The 14,648-nt window shown below is 50.7% G+C and overlaps 1 protein-coding gene across 22 annotated transcripts in view; it reads right to left on the reverse strand.

The window, feature by feature from the left end:
- BANP (BTG3 associated nuclear protein) overlaps positions 1-14,648 on the reverse strand; it is a 128,299-nt gene that overhangs the window by 110,240 nt on the left and 3,411 nt on the right. For 2 of the 22 annotated variants that reach the window (XM_021932268.2, XM_021932266.2), the window contains exons 2-3: positions 6,355-6,559; positions 6,176-6,260 (exon numbers count right to left, since the gene is read on the reverse strand). The exons of 9 other annotated variants lie outside the window; for them this stretch is intronic. Coding sequence is in view for 10 of the 13 variants with exons in the window: in XM_021932275.2 (XP_021787967.1) it covers positions 5,727-5,780 (54 nt within the window). In the remaining 3 variants the exon portion in view is untranslated. Of the gene's footprint in view, positions 1-5,726; positions 6,151-6,175; positions 6,261-6,354; positions 6,560-8,573; positions 10,590-14,648 lie in introns of those variants that run through there. 11 more of the 22 variants (XM_021932259.2, XM_021932258.2, XM_021932263.2 and 8 more) reach the window with 7 other exon arrangements.

Below are 14,648 nucleotides of genomic sequence, written 5' to 3' on the forward strand. Positions count from 1 at the left end.
TTTTTTTTTTTTTTTTTTTTTTTTTTGAGACGGAGTCTTGCTCGGTAGCCCGGGCTGGAGTGCAGTGGCCGGATCTCAGCTCACTGCAAGCTCCGCCTCCCGGGTTTACGCCATTCTCCTGCCTCAGCCTCCTGAGTAGCTGGGACTACAGGCGCCTGCCACCTCGCCCGGCTAGTTTTTTGTATTTTTAGTAGAGACGGGGTTTCACGGTGTTAGCCAGGATGGTCTCGATCTCCTGACCTCGTGATCCGCCCGTCTCGGCCTCCCAAAGTGCTGGGATTACAGGCTTGAGCCACCGCGCCCGGCCGACGACATGCTTTATTTTTAAGAAGTATGTTAGATATGCACAGAGTATTTCTGGGTTAAGATATACAAGACCGACAACAGCCTGGGACACGGGTGAAAAGGAAATTATTTTTCACTTTTCATCCTTTAATAATGTTTCCATTTTTATCATGTGCATTTATCACCTTTTCAAAAAGAAAAAGAAGTATACTTCTAAAAAAGGATCGGACAGGAAAATATGCAGATCTAAGCTGTGGGGGTAGGGTCCATTCCAACTCCACCTACACACACTCACGTTCTTCAAACACTGGTGCTAGGATCAACACTGGGGTCGTGCTCAGCCTTCGGAGCTGCTCCAGGGAAGCAGAAGCCACAGGGCCTGACTGAGGTGTCCTGGCAGGTGCAACTAGCGTGAAATTTACGTGGTGACGCTACACCTGTGTCCTCTGAAGAGGACCTTTCAGCTCAGAGTCACTGGTAGTCAGCTTGAAGATCAAAGCTACACGTCACCAATACAGCCGCCTTTTTTCCAAATTAAGAACCAGAAGCAAAGATTATTAAAGGGATAAAACCTTTTTTTTTTTTTGAGACAGAGTTTCACTCTTGTTGCCCAGGCTGGAGTGCAATGGCAAGATCTCGGCTCACCGCAACCTCCGCCTCCTGGGTTCAAGCAATTCTCCTGCCTCAGTCTCCTGAGTAGCTGGGACTACAGGCACACGCCACCACGCCTGGCTAATTTTGTATTTTTAGTAGAGACAGGGTTTCACCACGTTGATCAGGCTGGTCTCGAACTCCCAGCCTCAGGTGAGTCGCCCGCCTCAGCCTCCCAAAGTGCTGGGATTATAGGGATGAGCCACCGCACCCAGCCAACTAAACTTCTTAATGAAACCAGTAGTCCTCAGTCAAAAACCACCCAACCAACCTTGGCATTGGTGCATTTAAAAGATTTGGGGGTCACAGATTACTTTCAGAACCTTAAAAAAAAAAAGAAAAAAAAAAAAAACACTACAGAACCTTTTCAGGCCAGGTGCGGTGACTCACACCTGTAATCCCAGCACTCTGGGAGGCCAAGGTAGGCAGATCACCTGAGGTCGGAGTTCGAGACCAGCCTGACCAACATGGTGAACCTATCTCTACTAAAAATACAAAAAAAAAAAAAAAAGCCAGGCGCTGTGGCTCACACCTGTAATCCCAGCACTTTGAGGGACTGAGGCAGGCAGATCATGAGGTCAAGAGTTCAAGACCAGCCTGACCAACATGGTGAAATCCCATCTCTACTAAAAATACAAAAATTAGCTGGGTGTGATGGCGCACTCCCGTAATCCCAGCTACTCGGGAGGCCAAGGCAGGAGAATCACTTGAACCCAGGAGGCAGAGGTTGCAGTGAGCCGAGATCATGCCCCTGCACTCCAGCCTCAGCGACAGAGCGAGCTCCGTCTCAAAAACACCAGAACAAAAACCAAAAAACAATAAAATTAAAATAAAATAAAATAAAATAAAATGTACAATTATATTATTATTTGCCAGCCGAGTGCAGTGGCTCACATCTGTAATCCCAGCACTTTGGGAGGAGGAGGTGGGCGGATCACCTGAGGTCAGAATTGGAGAGCAGCCTGGCTAACATAGTGAAACCCCATCTCTACTTAAAATACAAAAAAGAAAAAAAGAACCTTTTCCAGGAAAAAGTACAGACAGACAAGACTTTGCAAAGTTTCAGAGGCTCCCCTAATCCCAGAGACTCCTGGCTGCCGGTGCCAGTAACTGCTCTCCCCAGAGCTCATGGAAGAGCCCTTGACATCTAGGTGTGCGGGGCATCAGACACGGACTTCCCTTGCCAGCCTGTCCCACAGCAGGCTGTGACACAAGCCTGGAAGTGGCACACGGAAGCCCCCGGGGAAACCTCCTTCAGAGGCCCTGGCCTCTGGCCTTGTCCCTTCTTCCTTGCTCCTCCTCCCACTGGTGCAGGCATGGAAAGAGACAGCAGGAGCTGGCACCGAGGAGCAAAGCCCTGGAAGGAAGGAGCCCAGGCCCCGCCCATCCAGGAAGCTGCCACACAGGCCCAGGCTGTCTGCCTCGGACTTCCTCAAAGCAAAGGAAAATAACCAACCACCTGGTTCAAAACAGGCTATTCTGGAGCCCACCACATGCAGCCAGACTAAACCCAAGGATATGCCCTGAGGCACTTCCACAAACGTTTGGCCCTGGGTCCCCAGAGTCCAGGTTAAATTCCTGCCTCCCTTAAGGGGTTGGTGGAAATAGCTTTAAATGTCCAATTCAAGCTTTTTCCTAGTTTCTAAAAGCTCTGCAAGTAGCTTCAGAAAATACTCTGCATTCACCATAAAATCCTGAATCCTAACCTCTTCCAAATGAGGACACCACACACTATTCAAGTTGTTTACTCAGAACGCCTCTGTTGCCAGGATCAAGAGTCATTTAAAATTCTGCTAACAGTAAAGATTTCAATAGAAAAAACTAGGGCAACAAGCCCAAGAAAACTGGAACACAGCAATGCCTGTGGTTGCTATTTTGGCAAATTAAATTTGCCATTTCTCAGAAGTCCTGGGGATAGTCCAGTCTTAATACAATAAAACAGCTGGACTGAGACTAATGCTCAAGCAAGCCTCTTACTGTGATGACTATTCAGAACCCTACCAAGTCCACCAAAAGGTGCAGGGCTCAGGGCACATATGGAAAAGCAGGGCCTACAGCCCAGAGTAACACTGTGAATGTCCAGTAGAACAGGAGTGGTGAAGAATCCAGGCCCACCCAGACTGCCAGACTCCACAAAGTCATTCACACGGATGAGACTGATTGAATCACGTGAAACAAAATGGAAAGACCTCCAGAACATGACAGCGACAGGAAGGCACACAAGTGGAAAGTTGCACAGCAGTGCAGACGATATGATCCCAATTCTGCTTCCTAAACATGGTGTCCACCACGTGTGGTCATCTGTCCATGTGTGCAAACACGTACAAGACGGTCGGGGATGACGAACAGCAAACCTCGGGGATGACGAACAGCAAACCTCAGGCTACCCAGAGCAGGGACGCTCCAACCGTGCGAGCCTCATTCTCCCGTCCACTCCACCCTCCTGGACTGCTGAGCTTTCCATAGGCCTTATTTATTTATTACCTGTGAAACTGTTTCTAAAACAAAGTGATGTGTCTACAGACAAGGTCAACGACATCAAATCCTGATAAACTTTACAGAACCACCTTTAACCCGGCCTTAAATCCACCTCTCAGCCACCAAGGCATGGGGACCCACACATCCGGGCAGGGATAGGGAGAGAATCCACAGCCAATCAACCTCAGGTGTGCCTGATGCCACGAGCCCCACCCAGCTTGCCCAGCCCTGCCCAGCCCTGCCAACTCTCCCTGCTCCTGGACCCTCCGCGCCTCAGGCTCAGTGGGTGATCCTGCTCTCCTCCCTCTCAGTTCCCAAGAACGCTCCTCGGGCATGTGCCCCGCACCCAGTCAGCACCCCTCCCCCGGTCCCTCAGCATCACCCTCACACACCCTTCCCCCACGTTGCCTGCCGCCCTCCTTCCTGCCCCTCCAGCTGCAGCCCCATTCTCTGTTCCTTTTCAGATAAAATTCCTCAGAAGCCCCCCCACCTGTACTTGCAGTCTCCATTTTCGGTGCTCACATCCCCTCAAGATCCCCCGCTTCGGGTTGTCACTCAGTTACTCCCCAAAAACTGCTCCAGCCCAAATGCTGCCCATACTCTCCCCACCACAAGGCCTGAGCGGCTCATTCTAGCTCCTCCCCACGCTGTCCTCCCTGCCTGGCCCCCACTCCTCTACTCTCTCTGCTGGTCCCACATCCACTTCCTAACTTGAGGATACCCAGGGCACGGCCCTGGGACCTCTGCTCAGTCAGCACTGACCCAGCGGCTCATCGGCCTGTGGCTTCAGATACATCTCCATGCCAATGGCGCATACAGCTCAGACCTCGCACGTGAACTCCAGGCCACACAGCATACCACCTACTAGGCGTCTCCCCTAGGGGGTCGTCTCCATTCTAACACGTCCAAACTGACCTCCTGGCACCCACCTCAAATCAACCTGTTTCTCCCACACTTTCCAGCTCAATTTAAAGCAACACCCACTTCCCAGATGCTCAGGCGAAAACTTCAGTCCTCCTGGGTTCTCCTCTCCCTCACCCTGATCCGGCCTCGTCTTCCCAGCCCGGCACTCCCAACCTAGACCCAGGCCAGCCCCTCAGACCTGGCTCACACACGGCCATCTCACTGTCACCTGCACCTCTGCTGTGATCACAATAAAGAGCGCTCAAGGCGTCACATAAAAACACATGCCAGGCTACGTCCCTTATCTGCTCCAAGCCCTCCAAGGGTTTCCCATCTCACGGGCCCTCTGCAGCCCCTTGGGCTCTCCTCCCCGCCACGTTCGGACCCTGCATTTGGGCCTCCGAACCGTGCTTCTCAGGGACACACCCAGCTCGGGGCCCTACCACGGCGCTGGTCGCCCCTGCACGCCTCCTGGACACCTCGGCAACACTGATGTGCACAACAGCCTTTCCTGCTCTACTGTCTGACTTACTACACATCTGAAAGGTTTCTCTTGCTTAGTGTCTCCTGCTAGAAGGTGAGCTTCACGAGGGCAGGAATCAGCATGGTTGTGTTCACGGCCGGGCACTAGGCCCAGCCCGCGCCATACCCAGTGAATACATCTGTGATGAGTCCAGTGAGAACACACCACCGACGTCATTCCCCAGTGCACAATGATGAATGTCAGAAATTCTATTTAAAAACCAAGGATTAAGGTTTTCAAAGTGTGTTGTGCCCATGTCCTGATTTCAGTACGGGCTGTGCTATAATTAAGTGACAAATCTAACTGCTCAGTTCATGAACGTGGAATCAGTGTGACTGACACATCTAACAGTGCCCACCCACTGTCAGCAAAGGCTAACGGCAGCTGGTCATTCGGTGAAACACACAGCTGCAAAGGTATTGAATTTTGCTATTACTATTTCAAAAATATTGGACACCCATAAAACAAAACCGCAAAGCCATTAGAAGAGGAATAAAAGGAAACCCACTGTAACTGGGCATAAAACTTGGCTTTAACAGTAAAAGTTAAAAAATAAACTGCTATAGATTATCAGTATCACACGAAAAACAGCGGCAAGGAAAGTCAAGCAAGGCTCCCTGTGTTCAACACCAGGATCTCCGCCGCCGCTGTCTAAGCCGCATCACAGGCATCATTAGGGGGTCTTACAATGTAACGGGTTTGTTCCCATCAGTACTTTTAGAGCAGACATTCTTCATAGAGCTGTTTCTTCTATCAAGCCTTCAGAAAAGCCCTAAGGCTGCATCTAACTTGGACGCAGTTATTTCCACAGGAAGTGGAACAATATAGCCCAGATGTGTCACCTCCCAGAGCGGGGCTCTGACGTGGTGTGAATCACAGTACCTACCGTCATCAGATCCATGCAGAGCGGCCAGTCTAAAAAGATGCATTCCACAGCCATAGATACTCCTTACATGTCTTAAAGGGACTACCTCACTTTATGGATGACAAAAATATGAACTGAATATATTCCCTGCTGGCAAAAAGTTAGCACAGGGCCTGGCCTGCACTGCACTCAGGAACTGAGTGGGGAACGCCCATGAACATGCACGAGTGAGGCGCAATCCTAAGCAGTCACAGTGCCTGCAACAGGGAGAGAAGCGGCCTGAGACAGTCAAGTGACAGGAGGGACCACAGCCACCAAGCTCCCAGCCCGTCCCCAGCTCGTCCTACCGCCCTTCTCCTCGGATGGCTTCCGTGTGGAGACTCCCAGGCCACCTGAGTTGGAATGGCAAGTCCGAAGAGCCATAAAAATTAGGACAGGAACTCCCATTTAAAGACGAGACTAAGCAGTACCTGGTAAAAAGCTAAATCTCCAGAAACGAGGAAACTGCCAAGAAATTAATCATTCCATTTAGTCAAATCCTCTCGGGATGTAAGTCTAGAAACAAAGAAATAATGAGAAAGGCAGGATGAACTGACACGAAGAAGTCAATTTTTATTAAACCGAGATATGTGAAAAAGTCTCAGCTTACTTCTTTTGCCCTAAATCAGTCTGAAGTGGAACGTACAAGAATGAGATGGGAAATAACAGGAAAGAAGACTGGAAATGACCGATTAGATACTAGATAAGCAGGAAATCAGAAAGAAGCAAGAACACTTCTCCCGACGGCTTCCACTTATTCTTGGCATCATTCAGGCAACACGGCTTTTTCTTTAAGACGGCCCTCCAAACGTGTGCTTGCGGGGGAAAGGGGAGAAAAATTCACATTTGTAAGTGAGTGGTCAAATTCCAAACCTGAACATATTAGCATGCACAATTTCACCTGAGCATACATAATTTCTAGGGATACATCTTAAGAAACGTGTAGGTTCTAAGGCAGTAGTTCTGACTTTCCGGCCTCAGGGTCCTCTTCACCATCCTAAAGCTACTGAGGGTCCCGAAGAGCTTGTACTTGTATAAATTATACCTATCAATATTTGCCATATTTGAAATTAGAACAAAAAATGTTTGAATATTTGTTAATTCATTTAAAAATCATACAAATCAACACATCACGTATCAAGCTGCCTTAGTCCATTTTCTGTTGCTATAACTGAATATCTGAGACTGGTAATTTATTACATAAAGAAATGTTTTTTGTTTTTTGTTTTTTGTTTTTGAGATAAAGTCTCGCTCTGCAGCCCAGACTGGAGTACAATAGCATGATCTCAGCTCACTGCAACCTCCACCTCCCAGGTTCAAGTGATTCTCCTGCCTCAGCCTCCAGAGTAGCTGGGATTACAGGCGCACGTGACTGCACCAGATTAATTTTTTTTATTTTTAGTAGAGACAGGGTTTCACCATGTTGGTCAGGCTGGTCTTGAACTCCCGACCTCAGCTAATACACCCGCCTCATCCTCCCAAACTGCTGGGATTACGGGCATGAGCCACTGTGCCCGGCCTAAGAAATGTATTTCTTATAGTTCAGGAGGCTGGGAAGTCCAAGGTCCAGGGGCCCCATCTGGGAGTACCTTCCTGCTGGTGGGGATACAAGAGACACCCAAACTGGCTTTTATTACAGACCCCCTCTCATGATCACTAACCCACCACAAGGAGAGCCCATTAGTCTATAAATGCACTAACGCATTCCTGAGGGCTGAGCCCCTGTGACCCAATCACCTCTTAACAGACCCACCTCTTAATACTGTGACACTGGGGATCAACTTTGAACACAAGTTTGAAAGGGGACAAACATTCATAGTACATACAAAACAAGTTTTATGAAAAATAACTATAGCTTCCAAAGAACAACAACAAAACCTCAGTGAGAAGAGGGACACTGTTTTACATTTGTACAAATCTCTAATGCCTGGCTTAATAGAAAACAACTAGATCTGCTTCCACTTGTGGTCTGCTGTGATACGTTGTTTTGGTCGACGCATATGACAAAAATGCAGCCTTGCCAGGCAAAGTGGCTCATGCCTGTAATCCCAGCACTTTGGGAGGCCCGGGGGGCAGATTCTGTGAGTCCAGGAATTCGAGAACAACCTGGGCAACATGGCAAAACCCTGTCTCTACAAAAAGTACAAAAAAAATAAAATGCAGCCTCACAAGGAGATGCAGTTAGACAAGGGAAAAGTATTTTAAGAGCCTCTTCAGATAATTGTGGAGATTCTTCTTTAACACCACACCAAAATGCAACAAGTGTGTTTTATTTTTCCTTAAAGGCTGTTTGCAATGTGGAATCTGAACTGTATCCATGAGCTTCTGCACTTTATGGCTTTAAAATCCATTGGCTTGACTTGTACTGTAAACGGATCTTTTACCCAGGCATGATCCTGCATCAATCATCTGGAAAATGCTGGTTCACCGAATTAGGCAGCTCTTGCGCATGTTCAGTCTCTAATATCCAACGCATACAGTTTGTCAGCACTAGCACTGGCATCGTCTTTACTGGGCGCTCTCGGGCTCACGGTGGCAGAGACAAACTTTCCAAAATTCCAACTTTACCTGACAGCTCAAACTTTACCACTGACAACAAACACTGTTAGTTAACTTATTTGAGGTGACAGGCTAACTTCATTCATTTAGTGAGAGATGTCAATAAATCGTCAATTATTCTTTTACAGTGTTGCACGAAAAAAGCAGCTAGTTCAACTAGCAACTCAAATAATTCCTCAACAATCACCAACTTCAAAATACAACGAAAGTGCTTTCCGTGGACTTTCCGTTTTATCAGAGCAGAATCACTGATTTCGTGACACAGCTCACCTGCTGAGTCGGCCGGGCATGCCCAATGCTGTGCCGGAACTGCGGTCAGGCGTCTTGTCAACAACAGGAGAAACTGGGCTACTCCCCACGCTCTCTCTGCCACATATGTACACATCTCAAACTGTTCCAAAATAAAGGTTTGCAAACAAGTATGTCTTTAGGATAAAAATAGCAAAACCCTCCCAATACACGATGTGATCCACCTGCTATGACCAAATCCTTGCCTGCCAAACTCTTCAAGCATGTTCCAAACCCTCACCTAAGCCCATCCTCAAGTGCGGTCTCTTCCCACTCGCTGCTGAATCCCAAGCAAGCCATCTAGATCCAGACCCACCGTCAGACTGAAATTCATCTCCCAGGTGTCAGACACAAGCCCTACAGGCAAGCTCCTGGCTGCGTGGGCACCTGCACTCGGCAAGTGTTTCACACGTCCCCTCCTTGCAGCCATCCTCATGGTCCGCGGGGCCTCTGCTCTGCTCCAGAAGCCCCCAGAAGGTGGGCAGGGGTTTTGGCTGGTGTGCATGAGGGCCAGCCCCCAGTGAAGGTGCCCCTGGGGACCATCTCCCAGGGCGGGGGTAGGAAGTGCCAGGGACACCTGTCACCCTCAGGTCTTCATCTCCTGCCTTGACCTCTCACCGGCACTTTCTTCAGTCCAGGGTTTAAACTCCGTCTAGGCCATGGTCACTCGGATCAGTCATCCCAGCACTTCCACAGCTGAACCCTCCTCACTTCCGTTATCTTTCTCCCCAAGAATACTACCAGAAGTCCCACCAGGGCACCTCTCTGCGGCCCCGCCCTCATCACCCTGCTCTCATCTCGCCCTTCCGCATCCTGAGACTTCTCCCTCCCTGACTCGCCCTTGGCCCACCCCCTCACCTGGGACCTGGCCTCTCACCAAGTACGCTGGCGCCCATGGCTCTGAAGGGAGGCATCGCCCCTCTGCCACACACACTCTGATCTGGCCGTCTCTTTGTCCCCCAGTGCTCTGTGCATCCCTCCCAAAACCACACGGGCTGCAGCAGGAAGACCATGGCTGCCAAGCCCTCCTGTGGCCGAGGCCAGCGCTGTTCCCCCACAGGCCTCCTCCCCAGAGAGCCTGCTAGTACCAAGCCTGGTCAGCCACCTCCCTCGCAGGCAGCCTCACACCTCAGCTCCTCTGTGCAGGGCCCAGGCCTCTCCCCATTCAGCCACTGCCTCGCTACACAACCTCGTCTTATTCCTTCCCAGGGCAAACACACTGTAGGTCAGGGGGTGGCACGCAAGGGCCCACAACCCAGCCCAGCTCTCCACCTGCTTCTATGCAGCCTGTGAGCCAGGAATGGGTTTTACATTTTAAAACAGAAAAATAACAAAAGAACAACATTTCATGATGAGAAAATTACATAAAACTCAAATGTCAGTGTCCACAAATAAGGTGCCTGCTTTTCAGCACGACAGCAGAGTGAGCGGCTTCACAGCAGCACAAGACATCCCACGCCCCACACGGCCAGAAACATACTCTGACCCCTCGCAGAAAAGCGCGCCGTCCCGTTCTGGGCCTTTCGCAGAAAAGCGTGCCGTCCCGTTCTGGGCCTTTGGGATCCATCGGTGAACTCCACAAAGATCCCCATGGTGCATGCATGGTGTCACCATCCAGTCCCCGGCGTAGGTGCGAACATCATGCTGAGGATGCTCCCCTCAGTCCCAAGGAGCCTCGAGGTTCTCCCTCCCCCATGAGAATTCTCTCTGCGAAGGATGGATCCTGAAGCCTCCAAGCATTCTGGGCCTTCCCCTCTGCAAACGTTGCTGGGCTGTGAGTTTGTGCCGCTGAGCTCACTGGTGGGTTTTCTACTGCGAGGTTATTAGTCTGATTACCACAGCTTAAAATGAACTTGGATGAGAGGCCACATGTTCAATTACAGCCAGCCCTAAGCCAGTGGCTTAAGGGGAATAGCTTTTGTTTGTTTTTTCTTGAGACAGGGTCTCACTCTGCTACCCAGGCGGGAGTGCAGTGGCACAATCGTGGCTCACTGCAGCCCTGCAGCCTCCAATTCCTGGGCTCAAGTGATCCTCCAGCTTCCGCCTTCCAAAGCACTGGGATTACAGGCATAAGCCACCATGCCTGGCCCAGTGAATGGTCTTTTAAAAAATACTTTACACACTACATCCAGAGTTACCCAAATTCAGTCAAATGCTGTGCGTAACCATCTGCTAGTAGACGCACATCACAAAAGAGTGGTTTCCACGCTCTCGACCGGGGCTACGATAAGTTCATACACTCATCACTGCAAGTTTCCTGAGTCGATACCTACCCCTTAGCCACTCCGAGTCACGCTCCTTTTTATCCAAGACACGCTCCTTTTTATCCAGTATTCTTAATGCTGGCCATGGCCCATTCAATTGATTTGGGTTCAGATCCAAAGTTTGAAAAATAATGCACTCAAATAAGACCAGTGCCAGTTTCTAGGGACTCAGAGTTCAAGAACATGAGGGCACGTGGCACAAGTGACCAAGGACCACCACCTAACATGACCTACACCACAAAGAGAACCAGAAATTGTAAGACAACAGGCCAATTATTGCAAACTGTGTTTGCCCACTGACAGCCACAACAACTGTTAGCTGGGAAACAGGGCACCCAGCCTTCTGTGTCAGATTCAGTCTAAAAACACATAGGGTGTGAACTTTTTGAATCTTAGGGAAGCATTCCAGCACAAAATGCAGGCTGGCGGTGGCGATACTCTGCTCAGGGACCCAACCCCAGCTCCCACTGACACAAGAGCTGAGCTCACATGAGGATACGCATTGGCAGTGGTTGTCCGCACCCTGGCCACCACCACCCACGGAGCTTGCAGCGTGCCATGATGACAGTAGGGACCGTGGCCCAATTCCCCCTGCTGCGTCTTCTGGTGAACGGTGAAGGCGTTCTGCCACATTTATGAGAAGTGCATTCACATCAGCAAGGAAATGCCAAGCACGCACCAAGTTCTCCCTCCCGGCTCCATGCAAACACGTTTCTACTTTCAGGAAGATTAAGTTTTGCTTCCAGATAGTTGATGACTTTTCATCTCCAGGGAAAAGGAAAATCACTACAGGCCACAACGGCCTTCTCTCAGACACAGAAGGCAACTGGTTATTAGCGAAAAGTTTGTCAGCACAGGGCCCTGCTGTGGGCCTCCGTGGGCTTGGCTCAAAACCGCCCCAGGTCGCCTGACAGGACTCCACACCGGCCCACCCGGTCCACACAGGATCTGGTCTCGACGACGACAGAACGTGGACACAGACGAGCAGAGGGGAGGTGACCATGGCCAATATCTGCCCCCGCTCCATTCTGCCCAGCTTTCCCAGGTGTTTCACTGCAGCCTCCTCTCCATGTATCCTTCCACAGCTCCCACGCTGTAAGCTGGTAACCTGTGGGTTCCGACTGGAGCACTGCGGCATCCTCCACCACCACTGACCCCCTCCGCAGAGAGACACCTCACGTGGGAGCAGCCACCATGGACGGTGACGATCCAAAACGTTTCATCAAACTGGACGGTTCTTGACTGAGCGTAGTCGCGAAAGGGGCAGAGCGGCTCTTTCACAACAGGAATCAAGTTCCTGTGACCTCACAGCATCTCGCCCACCATCTGCTGGCAGCTTAGGAGTTAACACCTCCTGCACATTTTAACCAAAGACACTCACAGGCTCCTGTCACGGAGGTCCCGGGGTGCTCCTCTCTGAGACTTATGGCACCCGGGAGAGGGGGCTTCTGGGACGCACTTCACCCCCTGCATGGGGGTCAGGATGGAGGATGGGGAGAGTGTTTCTCTACTCCTTGAGGATGGAGGCATCCTGTCTTCCAAAAGGGCGGGCAGAGTAGAGTCTTGTACAACAGACAAAGGGGAGTCCCAGGCGAGCCCACCGGGACATGCAGACGCAGAAACCTGAGCTTGCCTACGATTACAACCAACGCAGGCAGCTCTGCGGCCGGCAAGGCCGTGTACCAATCGCTGGCCCCATTCTTCTCCTGCCGGGGCTGATGGGCCCCAGGTGCAGCTGACGAACAAAACAAGCGTAGCTTTTTCACAGCAAACTGCAACAGTGCAATTCCACCCAATAATGTTTTCAACTTCCTGAAACTCCTTCCCACAGCCCCCAAAGTTCCGGATGGTTCAGAGCACTTCTGCTGACCAAGCCAAATGACGTCATCCTTTCACCGCCATCACCCGTGTGAAGAGAAAACATCGATGTTTATCTACCTCAGGCACAGGGAGGGCTTTCTAAAGCTTTCATCTCAGACATTCTCATGGAGACCCTCGAATTTACTTTCCCCCAGAAGTCTTTCCTTCCAAATGAGGAAATGTTTAGTTTCTCTAGATTTCAGTGGCTAAACCGGTGCTCTGAGTTACACGGACATTTTCAAGTCAGCCTTGCGACGCCATGTCATGTAAATCACTTAATCGTATAACTGGAGTTTTTGGGATTTGTACAGTATCAATGAAGACAACGAGGAACCCAAAGGCTAACAAGCGTGACAGGGGAGCTGCAAGACCACTGAGGCCCACCGCCCAGCACCTGTGCCTGGAGCCCCCAAGCCCCTACTCCTTCACCTCCCTCAAGGCTGAGGGAAGCCCTTCCGTGTGGACCACGGTGCACACATCATCGAGCCACCTGCCTGCAAGAAATTCTAAGCCTCCCTGTCTTTCAAGACCCGGACACTTTTGAGAGGCACTGGCAAGGACTGTGGTGAGCATCCCCTGGGTTGGGTGCAGCATTTTCTCATGATGAGACTGCATTTCTGGCAACACTGCCAGAGAAGTGATGTGTCACACTGGGTCCTTGGTGTCAACATCTTATGACTGATGGTGTTACCCTGATCACTTGCTTCACGCAATATCTGCTGGGTTTTTCCACCAAGAGGCTACAATTTTATTTCTCCCTTTGTGATGTACGTCCTGGGGGAGATACTTTGTGACTATGTAAATATCACAGACAGGAGGACATTAAGTGTGGGGTCCTAGAGGGGATCCCAAAACAGCAAGAGGACACTGGTGCAAAACCGGAGTTCGAATAAGGTCTGTCATTTAGGCAATAATGCTGTGAACTTTCTGGTATTTATATGGATGCCTGGTTCCATAAGATGTCAACATTAGGGGAAGCGGATGAAGAGAACAGGGAAGCTCAGTGAAATATTTTTTCCATCTTTTCTGTAAAGTCAAAAACTACCTGAAAATTAAAAGCTAACCAAGCTGCAGTCTGATTCTGCATGAGAACCTGGGGGGGGTCTGAAAAGTCTGTGTTTCTCACCAATACCCAAGTGACACATGGATGCTGCCGGCCCCTGGACCGCTCTGCTAGCAAGGCTCTGGCAGACAGAAGACAGAGCCCACCTCACTACTCACAACTTCCCAGTGACAGTCAGCTACCAGGCAGCAAGATCATGCTCCCAGTACGCTCGCCACTGCTTCACTGCAGGCCCCCCTGGAAACCAGCAGGGCAGACCGCCCGCTTGGCACACTGACCCAGCGAGGAGCCAGAGTCAGGGTCTCTGCTACCACACGGGTCTGCCAGGCCTTGCCCAGGTACGCTGGCAGCCCTCCAAGGCCACAGGGCCAGAGCCACCAGCCCACGCCGCAATTCGCAGGCGGCTGTGGAACAGTGGCTTGGCACCTCATCCCATCGACTGTGGGCAATTACCAAGGCCACGAGGCAGCAGGAAGGCGGGGTGAATAGAACGGGCTTTCAAACCGCTGCTCAAGGGAAGTGACTGGCCACACAGGTGATGTCCTCCCACCCATTAACATCATCTTTAATAGAGTGTTATAAACCCACAAGAAAGAACACACTCCTGACAGATGCAGAGAACCCAATCAGGGTAAAGGGAAAGCACCGGGGGCACAGGCGTGGCGCTCCAGGCCTCACAGAGCCCTGCGGACAGGCCAAACCTGCACCTGCCAAGTCGGTCCCGCACAGGAGAGCGAACTCCCCCACGGCCAGCAAAGGGGCTCCCAAAGAAGCAGAGCAGCCCAGAGAAAGTATCTGCAAGTTGGCGCTCCAGGTCCCACAGTACAGGCTCCCAATCACCCAAGGGAAAACTGGACTCTTTCAAAAGCA

This window comes from Papio anubis, chromosome 18 (assembly GCF_008728515.1).
Source record: "Papio anubis isolate 15944 chromosome 18, Panubis1.0, whole genome shotgun sequence".
Classification (NCBI taxonomy): Eukaryota; Metazoa; Chordata; class Mammalia; order Primates; family Cercopithecidae; genus Papio; species Papio anubis.